The sequence below is a fragment of the Trematomus bernacchii genome, unplaced genomic scaffold (assembly GCF_902827165.1).
Source record: "Trematomus bernacchii unplaced genomic scaffold, fTreBer1.1, whole genome shotgun sequence".
Taxonomy (NCBI): domain Eukaryota; kingdom Metazoa; phylum Chordata; class Actinopteri; order Perciformes; family Nototheniidae; genus Trematomus; species Trematomus bernacchii.
In genome coordinates, this window is record NW_022987710.1 from 2897443 (window position 1) to 2913943 (window position 16501).

A 16501-nucleotide genomic window follows, 5' to 3' on the forward strand; every position below is an offset into this window, starting at 1 on the left:
ATAATAACTAAATAAATGTTTTGCTGTAAAACCAGTTAAAAGCTTTACATATTCAAAGAACACCAGATGCTTTTAGCTGATGCCCAACTGTCCTGCTAACAATGTAGATATACAGATACTGATACAGATAATGAGGCAGTAAAGGAAGAATGAGATGTGAGGAATCAGTGCTATGGGCACAGTAGAGAGGGAAAGCAGACCCAGAGCAATTAAAAGAGGGTATAATAACACAGACAACAAGATCAGTTAGTGTTCAAAGTAAACACAAAAAGACTCCTAAAGAGAGGAAATGTAAAAGCCAAGTTGATTTGACATCCGGCTCAAATGGACTGTATATAATAAAGAATTTATAATATTTTCTGTGAGATATGAAATTAGCAATTGAGGGCATAAACTGAAGCTTTTTGAAAACTGTAAAATATTTCCTGGGGTATGAATCAAGTGAGAAGCAGGGTCATTTCCTCATAGGCTTCTATGCGATCAGACTACTTTCTACAACCAGTGGAGACGCCCTCTGCCCCCACTGATGAAACAACAAGGGCAGTCAAGACAGAGAAAGAGAACAACTGTAAAAACGTATAACTTAATTCAACATTAAAAACAACACTGACTCAGCCAATCATTACCACTCCACAGTCATATTTTTCATTTTTTTTATCGGATTGATTTCATTCCTCTTGAAGGTCATCTAAAAGTAATCAGTGCTAGCCAGATGAAATGTAAAAAAGCAGAGAGACTCTCTAACAGACACACAGTGCTAACTGTATGAACAAACTGTTTTATTTCCTAAAAACTGTAAAGTGAATCAGTCAGTAGTAGTTAGGGGTCGTGACATTTTACAAGCCATTTTTGTAAAACATGAACGTGAGCCTCATTGTTGCAATGGAAGAAAAAGTCGGCTGATCACACTGACTTTCCAAAGTCATTAGGTTTTTAAATAATGTCGGTACAGAACTACAGTGACATGCCTCCAATAGCTGCTGGGTAAAGGTTACGCACGCACGCACGCACGCACGCACGCACGCACGCACGCACGCACGCACGCACGCACGCTTTTCATCACTTACATCCTCCCACTTGGACAGATCCAAGCAACTCCGGTTCCACTGTTACGCCGACGACACCCAACTCTACCTCTCTACAAAAACTATTTCTGCAACCACCCACTCACCAACTGCCTCACTGACATCAAAACATGGATGCAAAACAACTTTTTGAAACTAAACTGTGACAAATCTGAAATAATCATTATTGGCTCAAAATCACTAACCCGCTCCACCCAGGGCTTCTCTCTAAACATCGACGGCTCCATCGTCAACCCCTCAACTCACGTCCGCAACCTTGGTATCATCCTCAGGGATGCAAACTCATCAGGTATGAAAAAGGTGACAAGGATCCGAGCCCCCCGACCCCACGGAATATCGGCTTTAAAATGAGGAATAACAGAGGATTTTAGCAGTCAGAACAACTGAAGCAGTTAATAATAACAGAAATGCCAAAGAGTCACATCTAATAGAAATGTATCAAAGCATTTATTTTAATTGTGTAGCAGTCAGTTTATAATTTTGGCAGGACTGTTGAGCATTTTGAAAATGTATTTTCATGCCTCTGTGCAAGGCTTAGTCTTTCTATCTTTATAGCCAGTGGTGTAAAGTAACTAAGTTCATAAACTCAAGTACTATACTTGGGTACAATCTTGAGATACTTGTACTTTATTTAAGTATTTCAATGTTTTGCTACTTTGTTCTTCTTCTCCTCTACAGTTCAGAGGTAAATGGTGTACTTTTACTCCACTACATGTATTTAATACCTTTAGTTACTTCACAGATGTGGATTAATGAAGTGAAATATAATCAAGTGTTAAATCAGACTTTAGTTCCACCTGGAGTAAATTCACAAGCTACCCTGCAGTATACAAAGCCATTCAAACTAGCTGCACCTTTACCAGCTTTGAGAACACTTTCATGATCAATCATTATAAAACATATCATATATATTATTCTGAAATGGACCAATCTGCACAATGACTACTTTTACTGTCGCTACTTTAACTATATTTTGATGAGAATACTTTTCTACTTTTACTTGAGGAACATTTTGAATGCAGGACTTTTACTGTAACAGAGTATTCCTACACTCTGGTACTTCTACTTTTACTCAAGTACAAGACCTAAGTACTTCTACTTTTACTCAAGTACAAGACCTGAGTACTTCTACTTTTACTCAAGTACAAGATATATACTTATACCACCTCCGTTTATAGCCTATGAAAAAAACTATTAGAAAACGAAGGCTAAAGCTAACGTTAGCAGATAGTGACAATGTATGCTAGTTAGCTAGCTCAACAATTCCTTAAATAATATTGCGACAGAAAAACTTTTCAGTGCACATCACGCTCTGCCGCTCCAACAGGGAGCTCTGCTCTGAACACCTGTTCACCAGCGGTCCAGTCTGTGCCACAGTGACTCCGGACCGCACAGTTAATATTAACGAACGCACCGTAGGTAATGTAGCTGCTGAAGCTAGACCCTCATCCCGGAGCAGCAGAGCCTTATTATATATCCATGAGCAGAGCCGACAGGCAGGAAGACTCTAGCACACAGCTCGCGCTTCATTATAATATATAAAAAAAGAACACCATGCGTGTCATGATGGCACATAACAGCTCGCGGCCGCAGATTACTCCGGGTCCCAGACCCCCCCCCATACCCCAAAAATATGTTTATTGCAGATCTACATGAATCACACAAACGACCTATTTTGGATTCAAAACGGCGAATTTCGCCGAAAGGTTACAAGTTTGCATCCCTGCTTGACCCCGCTCTCATTTTCCTCCCTCACGTCAACCAGGTCACTAAAACCGCCTTCTTCCACTTAAAGAACATCGCCCGCATCAGACCCTCCCTCTCATCAGACCCTCCCTCTCATCAGACCCCCCCTCTCATCCACCGCTGCTGAAACTCTGATCCATGCCTTCATTACATCCCGACTGGATTACTGCAACAGCATCCTCTATGGTTCACCTGCATACATCCTCAATAAACTGCAATAAGTCTAAAACTCCGATGCCCGTATGCTCACCTCCACCCGACGCTCCGAGCCCTATCCTCCAGGACCTCCACTGGCTCCCCATCAAACACCGGATTGACTTCAAAACAGCACAGCAGTATTTGAAGTGAGCTGCTGAACAGAACCGAGCTCCAATTCATTAGGTTTCCATACTATGAGTAATGCGAAGTTGAATTCCACTGCCTGTCTATCTGAATATGACTCATACTCACTAAAATTAGCATTCCCCATGCAGCTCAAGCCACAGGCAGAAATGTAGGTTCACTCTGTTCAGGAGATCACGCTTAATATAGGGGAGAGTGGGGTAAGATCAGCCTATTTTTACTTATATTGTCCTCTGGGCAAGGACAATTTTTCTGGGTAATGACAATAACAACCTTTACTTCAGGATGTGTTCAGTCAATCACAATTAAAATAATGCATCTATCACAAAGGGCCATGAAAATATGACTTCTAAAAAACAAGGGGTCTTGTGGCTGAACTTGCCCCATCTCAGGGGGAAGTTGATCCGAGTCGAGGGGTAAATTGAGCATTTTCTACTACAGAGACTTCACTTCAGTGCCTCTGGGGGGTTAAGTTGAACCACAGGCTCACCCTAAGCTAAGTTTTTGGAAAGAAACTGTCTAGCTTAGTCCTTCATGCTAATCTTTAGCTAAATTATCCACACAGTTTTACACCTTGCTAAATGACCAACATGTATGATACATATTTTCAGACCTGGATACATTTGCATTAGAAATCATGTTCATATCTGTGGTATATAACACAACAAATGTAATAATGCTTAACATGTTAGATGTTTTATTTATTTAGAATTACTATCTTTTGTGAATTTTTCTGAATGTTCTGTAAATATTGTTAAAATGCTAAAATATAATTAATGTAAATATGATCTGGTGTATGAGCCTTCTTATAGACTATCATTATCCTACTTGTCATTATGAGAGACGTTGTATTTGTCCAAACCTGACGAATAGAAACAAAATAACCTGTGTGGCAGGATTACGGAAACCAGAAAATATGTGTAAAGATAAACTTTTTGAAATACTGCTAAACATAAAGTGCATCATTATGATGTGTCATCAAATGCAATGATATGCTGATTAATGGACAATGTTCTACAAACACTCACCCCCAGCTTGCGGCTGCGCATGCGAACGTAGCCCTGCTTGACGATGTCGTTGAAGTTGGAGGCCATTTTCGGAGGGGGGGTAACCAGCTGGGTGTTGCTGTGGAGACCATCCAGAAGTTTCTGTCCTACCTCAGCCCGTCCCTCTCCGTCTCTTCCTGCCACTCCCTTCAAGCGTTTCTGTCCTGCTCGTCTTCCTCTCCTTCACTTCCAATCCTCTCCGTGTCTCTCAGGACTTTGTGTGTTACACTTCCTGATTGGACTCGTCTCTCCTCTTTCATGGAGCTTCAGAACTTCAACTCCCTTATGTTTCCTTTTGTCCTCCGCTGGATTTATCTCCTTCTTTGTTTGTTTTTCCTTCGTTCCGTCCTTTTTTCATTCACTCATCAGCATGTGGCTCGTCCCTCCACGGCCTCCTCGGCATCTCTAAGAACTGTACAGACAAAGACGGAGAGGCAGAAATGGATATATACTGTATATATATATTATTCATCGTAGAGAGAGGAGCAAAACATTATCGTCCATTATTCATGCCGGTGGCACACACCATTATTTAGGGCAAGTATTGGGGATTGCAGCTTGTGACATGTTGTGCTGTAATGTGCTGTTTGCTGTGTGTATGCTTATTTTTGATTCACTGTGTGCGTTTGAATTAAACTCAATCAGCATGTGTAAGCTTCTGTTTGTGGTGGACTGTGGCATTAACTGCAATTCTCTACAAAGCAGGCAGCATGTATATGGAGGTGCTGTATCCTGGAAATAAAACTGCAAAAAGTTTGATCTGTTCTCTAATCACAGCCTGCTTACCCATAATGCCACACTGTTTATTCCCTGCTTCCATCTAGTTTCATTTTCATTTCATACACGCTAATCCCTTCATCGTTTACCTTTAACATATAATGGTTCGCAAAGCCGATGTAGTTACAAGGTTACTGTTACATGCAAACATGGATCCTTCACCCTCAGTTGTCCTCATTTGTTTACGCTGTATACAATAAGTGTGTGAGGTGTCAGCCATGACTCTAAGCTCCAGGTAGCTATATTCAGCCTAGTTGAGCCCAGATAAACCCACTGTACAATGTAAGCTCCAGGCCCCAACACCAAAGCAAAGAACTGAAAGTCCCTAAATCACTCTGTAGTGTTGGTAATTTTACTGCAAAAATCAAATTCTTAAAAAAACAATTGGGGTTGATTCTTCCTACCTGAGAGTGCCACTGGATGTAAAATGATGAGCTTTGTCAGCTTGTTTAAGAGCAAGCCCAGAGGCAGTTTTAACAAACTTTACTCATGTACGCTGCATTATTTGTAATACCAAATGCAAAGCTAACCAGGGTAACACATCCCACATGTGCTTCCTCAGATTTGGAGGCCCTGGAGAAGTTTGGATATTTTTTTGAAACTGAAATTTAAATGTTGTTATTACAGAAAATGTAAGGGTTAAAAGCATTAGTATGGGCTTAGATATGTCTCATAATTATTTGTGTGAACAGAAAAATAATTTGTGTGTAAATATGTGATTTGTAAATGTAAAACACCATCCACAAATGCATTTAAAAGATTTGCAAACTCACAAATACATTTGCAAATGTAAAACGGATCTGTAAATACGCAAAATATTTTTACAAATAAAAAAAGATCTTTGAATATCTCTTTAACATTTACAACTTTCGATCAGGCATTTATGAATCCATTTTGTATTTGTCGACCAAAAATGCGCTTGTGGATCTCAAATCTCTGCTCGTGGATCTCAAATCTCTGCTTGTGGATCGTCTTTTTACACACGGAGTTTTGAGACAACCTTCCCGTCGGTCTCGACTAAAATCTACTCGTGTCACTCGGTTATTTTCGGAAACCACGTGATGGCCTGCTGATGACGACATTTCCGTATGATTTCAAAGTAAGAGCATGATGGTTTGTTTAACCCCAAGAAATTTATGTTTTTTTTTTATATATGTGAAATTCATAATTTGAAAATTTATTGATTCAAAAATGATATGCTACAGTACAGAACAAGTAGCCTACTTCTGGGTGTTTCATTCAAGCTCGGCTCCGTGTGTGTGGCACGAGCGCACGAGTGAGCGGGCGAGAGAGAGAGAGAGAGAGAGAGAGAGAGAGAGAGAGAGAGAGAGAGAGAGAGAGAGAGAGAGAGAGAGAGAGAGAGAGAGAGAGAGAGAGAGAGAGAGAGAGAAAGATTGTTGTTGTTGCGCTAACGGATATTAGAAGCTGTTTCTACAACTAAGTGAAAGGAAAGTCCTCTCCTGTCAGATAACGTCAGCTCAGTGAGGTAAAGGACTCTCTCAGTGATAGTTCCCTTTAGTCTAAGTTATCTCAGTGGGTCTCAAAACAGTTTGATCACCATTTATGTAAACAAGTATTTCCGAGGCACACCTTCATATGATCATTATAGTTAGGCTATAAAACAATAAGAGAATAAATGAAAAACAGGTATGAAATACAATATGACAGTAAAACAAGAATACAGTTTGAAAGGGGAGTGATTAGTAAAATATCCATAAAGAAAAAGTACATCTGTTTACAGTTCTGTTTCATATGGGTGTTGAGAGATCCATAGATCTCTTAATTTTGCTCTCAAAGTGCACCAGATTGATGCATTTAACTTCAATAATAAAAAATTAAATCTTCCCGGGGGAGCATGCCCCCGGACCCCCCTAGGAAGCTGGTCCCCCCCACTTATAAAAAAGAGCACTTTACCCTTCCTATATGCCGTGAGCTGATTATCTTTCATTGTAACAGTCGCGGGTGTACTGTATGTGCGTGTGGGGAGTGTTGCAGTAGAATATTTCACTGTAGCCCATAGCTACATTAATGGGAAACCCTACATGTTTGAGCAACCTCTAAGAAGCGGCAAGCTACCCCACAGCACCCCCAACAGAAAATCTCTGGCGCCGCCCACGTATCCATGTATCCATGTATCCATGTATCCATGTATCTATCTATCTATCTATCTATCTATCTATCTATCTATCTATCTATCTATCTATCTGTAGGTAGGTAGGTAGGTAGGTAGGTAGGTAGGTAGGTAGGTAGGTAGGTAGGTAGGTAGGTAGGTAGGTAGGTAGGTAGGTAGACGGATAGATAGATTGATGGATAGATGGACGGATAGATGGATATATAGATGGATAGATGGATATATAGATGGATATATAGATAGATGGATATATAGATAGATAGATAGATACTTCATTCATCCCAAATTGTGAAATGTGTGGAAACAAGTATAAACATAATAACATTAAATACAAATGAAAGCAATAGACAGGAATATATGCATATACAGTAGAAAGGACACGATGAATATTATAACATTTAATGTAGCCTTACTATGATGGCTGACCTAAATACGGTGCTTTTCTACAGATTACCTTCAAAGGTTCTCCCTTTGGTCTATCAGCTGGGATTGAGGACACCTGGCGGCCGGTACCAGAGGGTTAAAGGGCCTGAGTGAGACCCGCAATCTCTCTCCCCGCAGAGGACCGGACCTTGGAGAGCAGCCACGTCGCCTATTCTTTTTTGCCTTGTTTGTCTTTGGCCACATTGAGTTTTGTTAAATAAATACCTTTTTCTACATATTCGTGTCCTTCCCACGCTTTTTGTTATGGCCAAGAGCCAGGCCATGATATCTTTGACCTGCTTGACTGAATACACAAAAAACGATGAAGAAAGTTGAAGCAATAAACTAACACAAACTAACTGTATCACTATAACATGATGATGATGGTGATAAAGAATGCATCTAACGTTCCGCTGTTAAAAACAGTGCATTAAACAAACCATCATGCTCTTACTTTGAAAACCATGCGGAAATGTCGTCATCAGCAGGCCATCACGTGGTTTCCGAAAATAACCGAGTGACACGAGTAGATTTTAGCCGAGACCGACGGGAAGGTTGTCTCAAAACTCCGTGTGTGTAAAAAGACGATCCACAAGCAGAGATTTGAGATCCACGAGCAGAAATGTGAGATCCACAGGCGCATTTTTGGTCGACAAATACAAAATGGATTCATAAATGACTGATCGAAAGTTGTAAATGTTAAAGAGATATTCAAAGATCTTTTTTTTATTTTAAAAATATTTTGCGTATTTGCAGATCCGTTTTACATTTGCAAATGTATTTGTGAGTTTGCAAATCTTTTAAATGCATTTGTGAATGGTGTTTTACATTTACAAATCACATATTTACACACAAATTATTTTTCTGTTCACACAAATAATTATGAGACATATCTAAGCACCAGCGACGTGCAGTCAGGGGAGGCAGAGCCTCACCTGTCATACTCCAATGTAACAGAAAAACAACTAAAGAAAAACTAAATAGTAATAATAATAAAATGTCTCCACTGATCTGTGTTGTAAGTGTGATTTCTGTATGATTCCAATCGCTTTTTATCGTCAAAATCAGCAAATTGGCCGAGCTCCGCTACAACTACATGGGAGCGATGAGGAGTGAGGCAGGGACGAGCTCTGCCTCACGTAAGCCCACAGTAACTGATGGAGCGCGGGCACTAATGTAGCGCGGGCACTTATTTTGTGAGCGCGCTCAAGCCAGGCTCATTTGCTTACTGTGGGGTAAGGTGAGTCACAGATGAGCTCTGCCTCACCTCAGAATGCGTCACCCCACAGAAACTGGCTGGAAAGCGGGCCCTAAGCGCATGCCTGTTACCATCTCACTGTAGGTCACCAATGTAATGTTTGTAGATCCCTTTATTACATTTATCCTCGCCATCCATAGTCTCTAAATAACTTATTTCACGTATATATGATATTTAGGCTCGCTGCTCTCATCATACAACGGCAATGAAAAAAGCACCAGGAGAGGCAGCCATAACCTCTGCCGCACTGAAGCAATATGGTCTAGCTGCGGCCGCGGCAAGTACACAACACTACACGACACGCCCCCTACACGACACGCCCACCTGACACGACACTACGGTGGCTGAGAGACATTAGTGATCTCCAGTGTGCTGGGCAGTGTGGCGGCGGAGGGAGCCGAGGGCACCACCGGAGGAGAGGCGAGCGATGACAGCAGCATCACCTAGGGATGCATATCGTTGACTTTTTTATGATACCGATACCGATACCGATACCACTGAACGATACCGATACTCAACCGATACATATCGTGATACTTTCATGTTGCATAAGGGAAACATTTTATCATCCCGCAATTACTCCCATGAAGCGCTTTATTATATAGTTAACATGTCAAATGAATATTAAATTCAATTGTGGGACTTGGATCTTTTAGTACTGAACAAACAATGAAAAACACATTATCTATGAAGAAAACTGATTCTGCAATATCATTTATAACAACCATCAGGCGGGAATAGTACATCTTGTCAATGGAAAAATAAAATAGCACCAGTGTAATTAATATTCAACCTGAGATTTGACTGACCAGAGAACACATAAAGGATCATGAGATCTCGGCATTGCACATAAAACAAATAGCATCCTTAAAATCAACATTTGCCTGATGAAAGAAAACAAATCCCATCACAGTTCAGTTTTGTGCATTCATCTTCAAGAAGATGAGCATATCTGCTCTCTCTGGATCCAAACGGGCCCTTTCGCAGCGTAGGATATCACCTGCTAAACTGAACACTCTCTCGCTTGGCACGCTGCTTCCCTGAACACAAAGGTACTTGGTTGCCATACGAGACAGCATTGGTTGGAGATTGGATGTGTTGCCACCTTTCCCAGAAATAAACTTCTTGCAGTGGTTACAGACCCCACCATTCAGACTGGCAGTCATATGCAGCCACACTTTAGATTTTCAAAAGTGACTTGGTTGCGGAGTTTCACTGCGAAATTGACATCGTAATTCCGACGGTTTGGGCACAAGTTTAAGGATATTATGCCTCACTTTTATAAAAAAAAAATAAATAAAAAATAAAAAAAAAAAAAAAAAAAGTATCGAAAACCGGATCTGATTTCGGTACGGTATACCGTAGCCACCAGTAACCGGTATTTCGGTAATACCGGGAACCGGTATGCATCCCTAGCATCACCGTGGTGCAGCTCCCCGCACAGACTGAGGGGACTTGTTACACGGAGCCCATCACCGGGGAAGCCTGCGGCGGGAGAAGGCGGTCTGCTTGGCCTGCCCTTGGCTCTGGGGTCCCTCCTTAAAAAAAGTCTCATCATACTTAATCCTAGACAGTAGCACATGGTATATATTGTACGACTTTGTCATTTTTTTAATGTTGATATGTATTCGCTCATAGCCTACAGTGCCTTTCACGCAGACAATACAAGTGAATTTTGAAATGACAAATAGGTTTATGTTTCAAGTTTATTTGCATTAAAAACGTGTTTTTAAACCCTTCTGTTCAAATTTGATATTTTGTTTCTTAAAAGATTAAATCTTTAAAAACATGCTGTTTGCCATTTTTAAAGTTTGATGGAAGAAATTAAAATATAGGTCACTGACGTGGAGCTTTAGGCCTGCAATGCTTTCAAAAAAAATGTTGGTGTTGTTTCAGTTTTGAGTGAATATGGATGTTAAATTCACAAATGAGTATGAATAATCTTGAACAAGAACAGGATCTTGAGCCATGATGTTTTTAAAGTACAGAAACATTCAGAATGCATGACGATTCCTTCAAAGGTTTTGTAATAGACCCCTAGTACTTTTAATTTATAAAGTAATAATAATACATGTGAATGATTGAGCTCATTAGTGGCCTGACTGGCCCTCCTAATTTGATCCTTAATGACCCCATGATGTGATTATGTATATCTTAAAACCTTTAACAATTATATTTAGATGTTCACAAATATCTACATTTATGTATAAATACATGTGTAGCAGTTAGACAAACATAATTAATAGATTATCTCATTAATACCTATTTTATATATTAAAAAAGTTTACTAAACCACCGTTTGTTGACAAAATTTGGGTTGAAAGTTATACTGTTGTGTCTCAAACGGATAGACTAGGTTATTAATTTATTTGCCTAATAGTTGCTTAAAATGCTACAATAACATTAGCAATTCGTTTTTAATCTGCCATGTACGGTAATGTCTCTCAGCCACCGTAGCGTCGTGTCAGGTGGGCGTGTCGTGTAGGGGGCGTGTCGTGTAGTGTCGTGTACTTGCCGCGGCCGCAGCTGGACCCTTCTCCACTGAAGGGGGCGCACGTGAGCCCACAGGTTCTTGTTGCTACTGTTATTCTACGCAGAGACGGTAGACCTATACAGTCTATGCGGTAGACGCAAACAACAAACTACTAGACTTTAGTTTTGAAACTAGAGGAAGATAAGGAGGACTTTTACAAAAAAGTAATGGAGATTGTTGTCCAGAAGGATAGCATGGACTTCATCTTCAAGTCAAGGTAAGACCACAATTGTAATGAACATGGGATCTTACTAAGAAAGAACAATCCAATATTTAGATTTTGGGTATCCTTTTGTTGAACGGTCTGTTTAAAATGAATCGAAGCATCAGACTAAAAAAGCTTTTGAAAATAACCGAATATTTCGATTAAGGTCAAAATATAATATTTGTAAATCTGACTCTGAAAGAGTCAGTGCCTCACCAGCCATGAACCTCACCGCACGTCACTGCTAAGCACATACATTAGGATCCCCAGAATAACAGAAGTACAGTCTGAGGTCTGAGGATGAATTCATTTGACATCTAGTTAAAATGTACTGTATATAAGAAATACTTTTCTGGGTGAGAAGCAGGGTCATTTTCTCATAGGCTTCTATGCAATTAGACTACTTTCTGCAACCAGCGGAGACGCCTCCTGACCCAGCAGACAAAAAAAACAAAAAACGAGGGCAGTCAGTGTTTGAAACAAAACACAAAATATTTCCAAAGAGAAAACAATTAAAATCTGTCAAAAGATTTGACTCGGCCAATCATTACCACTCCACAGTCATATTGTTCACTGTGTGTTGCACATTTTATGGGTCAATCGGATTGATTTCAGTCCTCTTGAAGGTCATCTAAAAGTAATTAGTGCAAAAAAATGTATGTAAAAAAGCAGAGAGACTCTCTAACACAGGGGTGCCCAATACGTCGATCGCGATTGACCGGTCGATCGCAAAGGTAGTGTGGGTAGATCACATTTTTAAAGTTAGCCTATCATCCATCCTTACTATGGCATTTGCCACTTGATGACGCACAGGTATTGAAAAATACCTCATTTTGGCAATGGAAGACAAAGTCAGCTGATCACCCTGACTCTCCAAAGTCAGTACAGAACTACAGGGAAAGGCATCCAATATCTGACTGACTGACATACAGACAGACAGACAGACAGACCGACAACACACACACACAATAATTGAAGGTGTGAAAGGTAACGGTAAAAACGTTTGGCAAATCTTAAATAAACTATTAGGTAAACAACCCAAACAGGAAAATAATGTTCTAGAATTAATAATCAATGATGCCCTGATAAAAGACCCTGCAGTGTTGGCCAGCTTTCTCAATGAGTATTTCATAAACAGTGCTTTGGACATTACAAAGCTCTTCCCGCCATCTGAGGTCTCACCTAGACCGACTGTGGATACACACCCCGTTTTTGACCTGGAGGAAATCACAGAGGTTGAGGTAAAACATATAATCTTAGGGTTAAGAGGTTCTAAGGCTAGGGATGCATATGATTTCGACACCAACTTTATAAAGACACATATCGACGGTCTAATAACACCAATTACTATGCTAGTGAATCAATCTATCAGCACGAGGGAAGTTCCATCATCCTGGAAGGTGGCCACGGTGACACCGATCTTTAAATCTGGGGATAAGGCAATGATGTCCAATTATAGACCTATCAGCATCCTCCCCTGTGTCTCTAAGGCCTAGGCTCCACGGGAACGAAAACGGGTTGTATCCGCATATTTCTCTTGCGTATAGCCCTTTAAGCTACACGACGCCGTAACGGAACGGTAGAAACGGACCCTGCAAACGACAACGGGTCCAAAGGTGGATAGATCTGGGAACGGAGCGCTCTGGGGGGTCCAACGGGGCCGTGTGGTCGCCTATATTGTCATCCGTTTCTGATAATGACGACGCAATAGCCCCGCCTCTCCCCACCTCTGCTGCTCACCCCCGCAAAAGTACACTGCACACTGAATTCAGATTATTTATCTTTATCTCGATATGGACATAAACGCAAGTGAAGTCTAATCTGTCAGGACGGAGACACGCAGCTCCTCCCGCTGTGATGCAGCGGGAGCAAAACACACACTTCAAGTCAGATCATCACCCTTAGCTATTTTAATTACCTCTCAAACTACCTAAACTAGTTATAAATATGTTTATTTTTACTGTCGGGTTTACTTACTGGATCAGCTGCTCAGTGGCGGCCAGTGGTCTTTTTTTTTGGTGGGGCTCTTGACGTACCGTAAGTGACCTGTCCGGGGGGTCCGGGGGGTTTCCCCCCGGAAATTTTTTTCGAGAAATGACCCCTTAAATGATGACTTCTGGTGATGTTAGAGGGGGGGGGGAAAGGAGAAGTCGAGGCTTAAAAATATGAGAAGACTGATCAATACCTCCATAATCTTCAGTGTGGAAAATATTATTTATCAACCTGAACATCTACTACTTTACCAGGAATTTGTGTTCTCAGAACTGGTCTGTTTTTTTCTTTCTTAAAACTGTTCATGTTTTATGAACCAACACCTTCACCAAGTAGCTTTACAGTGAACTGCATGTGAGATATAAAATTAATAGCATCTTTTCAGTAGCATTAATTATAAATATTTAAGTGGTTCAATACAAGTCACTACAGCATTTCAAACTGAACTGTGAATAAATGCAATTTAAAAAAAATAACCACAGCACAAAATGTCATAAATTGTGTTTTTTCTTTGTTTCTCTGAGGATTATTTACAAACAGGCTTATTTACATATAGCAATAACTCAGAAATGAAAAAGCTACATCGTCTAACACGAACAACCAGTTAGCATAATGATAATATATGTGTTATGTACAATGTAACTGGCAAGGCTAGAGCAAGAAAGAACATAAAGTTTGCAAAAGGTTTAAATAACTTCAAGTATCTGTCTTCAGATTACGTGGAGGTTTTAGTCCGATGGGAAGCAGATTTTAAGCGACACCGAAGATAAACCAAAAATGTGGTGGAGCTGCAAACCGTGTAGTGTTGCTGGGACAGAACAGGAGCTATAACCGTTGGAAAATACATCACAGACAATGCAACAAACGTGGAGACAGAACAATCACTTCTGTGATAAATGCCCACTTATTAATAAACTTCTAACAACCATGGGAAACCTCCTCTCTACATATAAAGTGATATCCAAGCATGGGAAACAAAAGACAGCATTTACCTGTTTGCATCCAGCTAGCCAAGCCTTTCTTGTGTACCAGCTACTAAGCCTTGTGTATAAATGTTGTCTTTTTCACGAGATTGCTGCGATATATTCAAATCGGGTTGGTCCGGTGCAAGGTCTTTAAGCAACAATTTATCTGCCAAACTTCTCCTTTCGAAAGGATTGGAGATTAGCTCTTGAACAGAATTAGCCGGGGACCGAGGTCCGGAGACTCCACCTGCACACGAAGCCATCCTCATCAACTACTGCGTCAACCGGATACGAGTCACTGTCCAAACTACTCACAGACTGCACTGGGCGCTGACATTGGCGCCCGGTGACCGTCATCTTTGACGACGCTGATTGGCTGAAATTATATTTTCGCGGCATAGTTTACACGTTACAGATAGCAACAGTCAGCTGCTGGTGGCTGCTGCTGCACTGGTTGAAGGCTCCTCTCTTAGCGCCCAGACGAGAGAAGGTGCATGGGCAAGTCCAGGCAGGAAACATGTGACTTATCAGTAACTTTAGACATCGTAACACAATTTTAAACGAGATTTTATTGTAGATTATACATTTTACTGATACCAATTATATAATATTTACCTTGTTCATTACAAATAAAAATAAAAACATATATATTTTTGTAAACATATTTTTTTTTTTTAATTTTAATTTTAATTATTATTTATTTTATTTTTTTTCAATATGGGAAGAGGTGGGGCGGCGCCCCTAGCGCCCCTATGGACCGGCCGCCACTGCAGCTGCTGCATGAGGAAGCATGAAGATTTAAACTTTAACACATGTTGACCGGCGAAAAAACTCTGCCCGGTTCCCTCGGCCCCCACCGCGGAGAATAAACAGAAGTGCAGCCATGACAACCATTCTTCTTCGCTGCTTTTGTGGAGGAAGTTGCTGCTTTTGTGGAGGAAGTTACAGCGCCACGTACAGGCTCGGCATATGTACTGCAGCTTTTCCAGCGGTTGGATCTAAACGGAGCTGTCTCATGTGGACAGACACTATCCGGTGTATATTGCGTGTGGGCGGAAGCTTTTTGGCGATTGCGTTTGCGTTAATCCTATGCGTTTTGCCGTATGCGTTCCCTTGGAGCCTGGGCCTAAGATAGCTGAGAAATGGGTGTCAAAACTAATCACCAAACATTTAGACAAAGGTTTCGCTCCACTCCACCCAATGCAGTTTGGTTTTCGTGCTCACCACTCCACTGAGACAGCTAACTGTGTCTTTGTGGAAAAGGTTAAATGTATGTTGGACACGAGCCCATATGTAGGTGCTGTCTTCCTTGATCTCAGGAAGGCTTTTGACACTGTTGACCACCAAGTGCTCCTTACAAAGCTGACTCATTTCAATTTTTCGGCAGTTTCGATACATTGGTTTAAGTCTTACTTATCTAACAGAAAACAGTGTGTTTTGGTCAACGGTACCAAATCCCCCTACCTTGTCAACCCTGTTGGGGTTCCACAAGGTTCCATTCTTGGACCGTTACTTTTTTCACTGTACATTAATGACTTGCCTAATGTATGTCATGAGTTGAATGTGCAAATGTATGCCAATGATGCGGTCATCTTTATACACGGGAAAAACACTGAAATGATCTCATCTTGTCTCTCTAATGCAGGGGTGGGGAACCTCCGGCCCCCTGGCCGTATACGGACCGCAAGACTATTTGGTACGGCCCTCGAGGTAATTTATAAACACACGCAAAAAAGAAAAAAATTAAAGAAATCTAGACCGCAAAATAATTAAACAAGCGAGTGCCTGTTTTTCCTGGCCAAGGTCAGGGTCCTTGAACATATGTCTCGTCTGACAGGGGTCTAGTGCTGACGGAGAGCACCAGAACGCCGCTCCGGCACTTCAGAAATTGCAGTACCCATAAGGAGCCGTACACATGCCGCAGTTTTTGCGTGGCTGTGTCTTTAGTAGGGTTGGGAACCGAAACTCGGTTCCAGATGAGAACCGATAAGAAAATGC

General features: G+C 41.0%; 1 protein-coding gene across 2 annotated transcripts in view; it reads right to left on the minus strand.

Moving 5' to 3' along the window:
• The window catches only part of dok4 (docking protein 4), a 134117-nt gene that overhangs the window by 42507 nt on the left and 75109 nt on the right, over nt 1–16501 (minus strand). For both annotated transcript variants that reach the window (XM_034140972.1, XM_034140971.1), the window contains exon 3: nt 4202–4631. In XM_034140972.1, the coding sequence (XP_033996863.1) occupies nt 4202–4267 (66 nt within the window). In that variant the 5' untranslated portion in view covers nt 4268–4631. The remainder of the gene's footprint in view (nt 1–4201; nt 4632–16501) is intronic.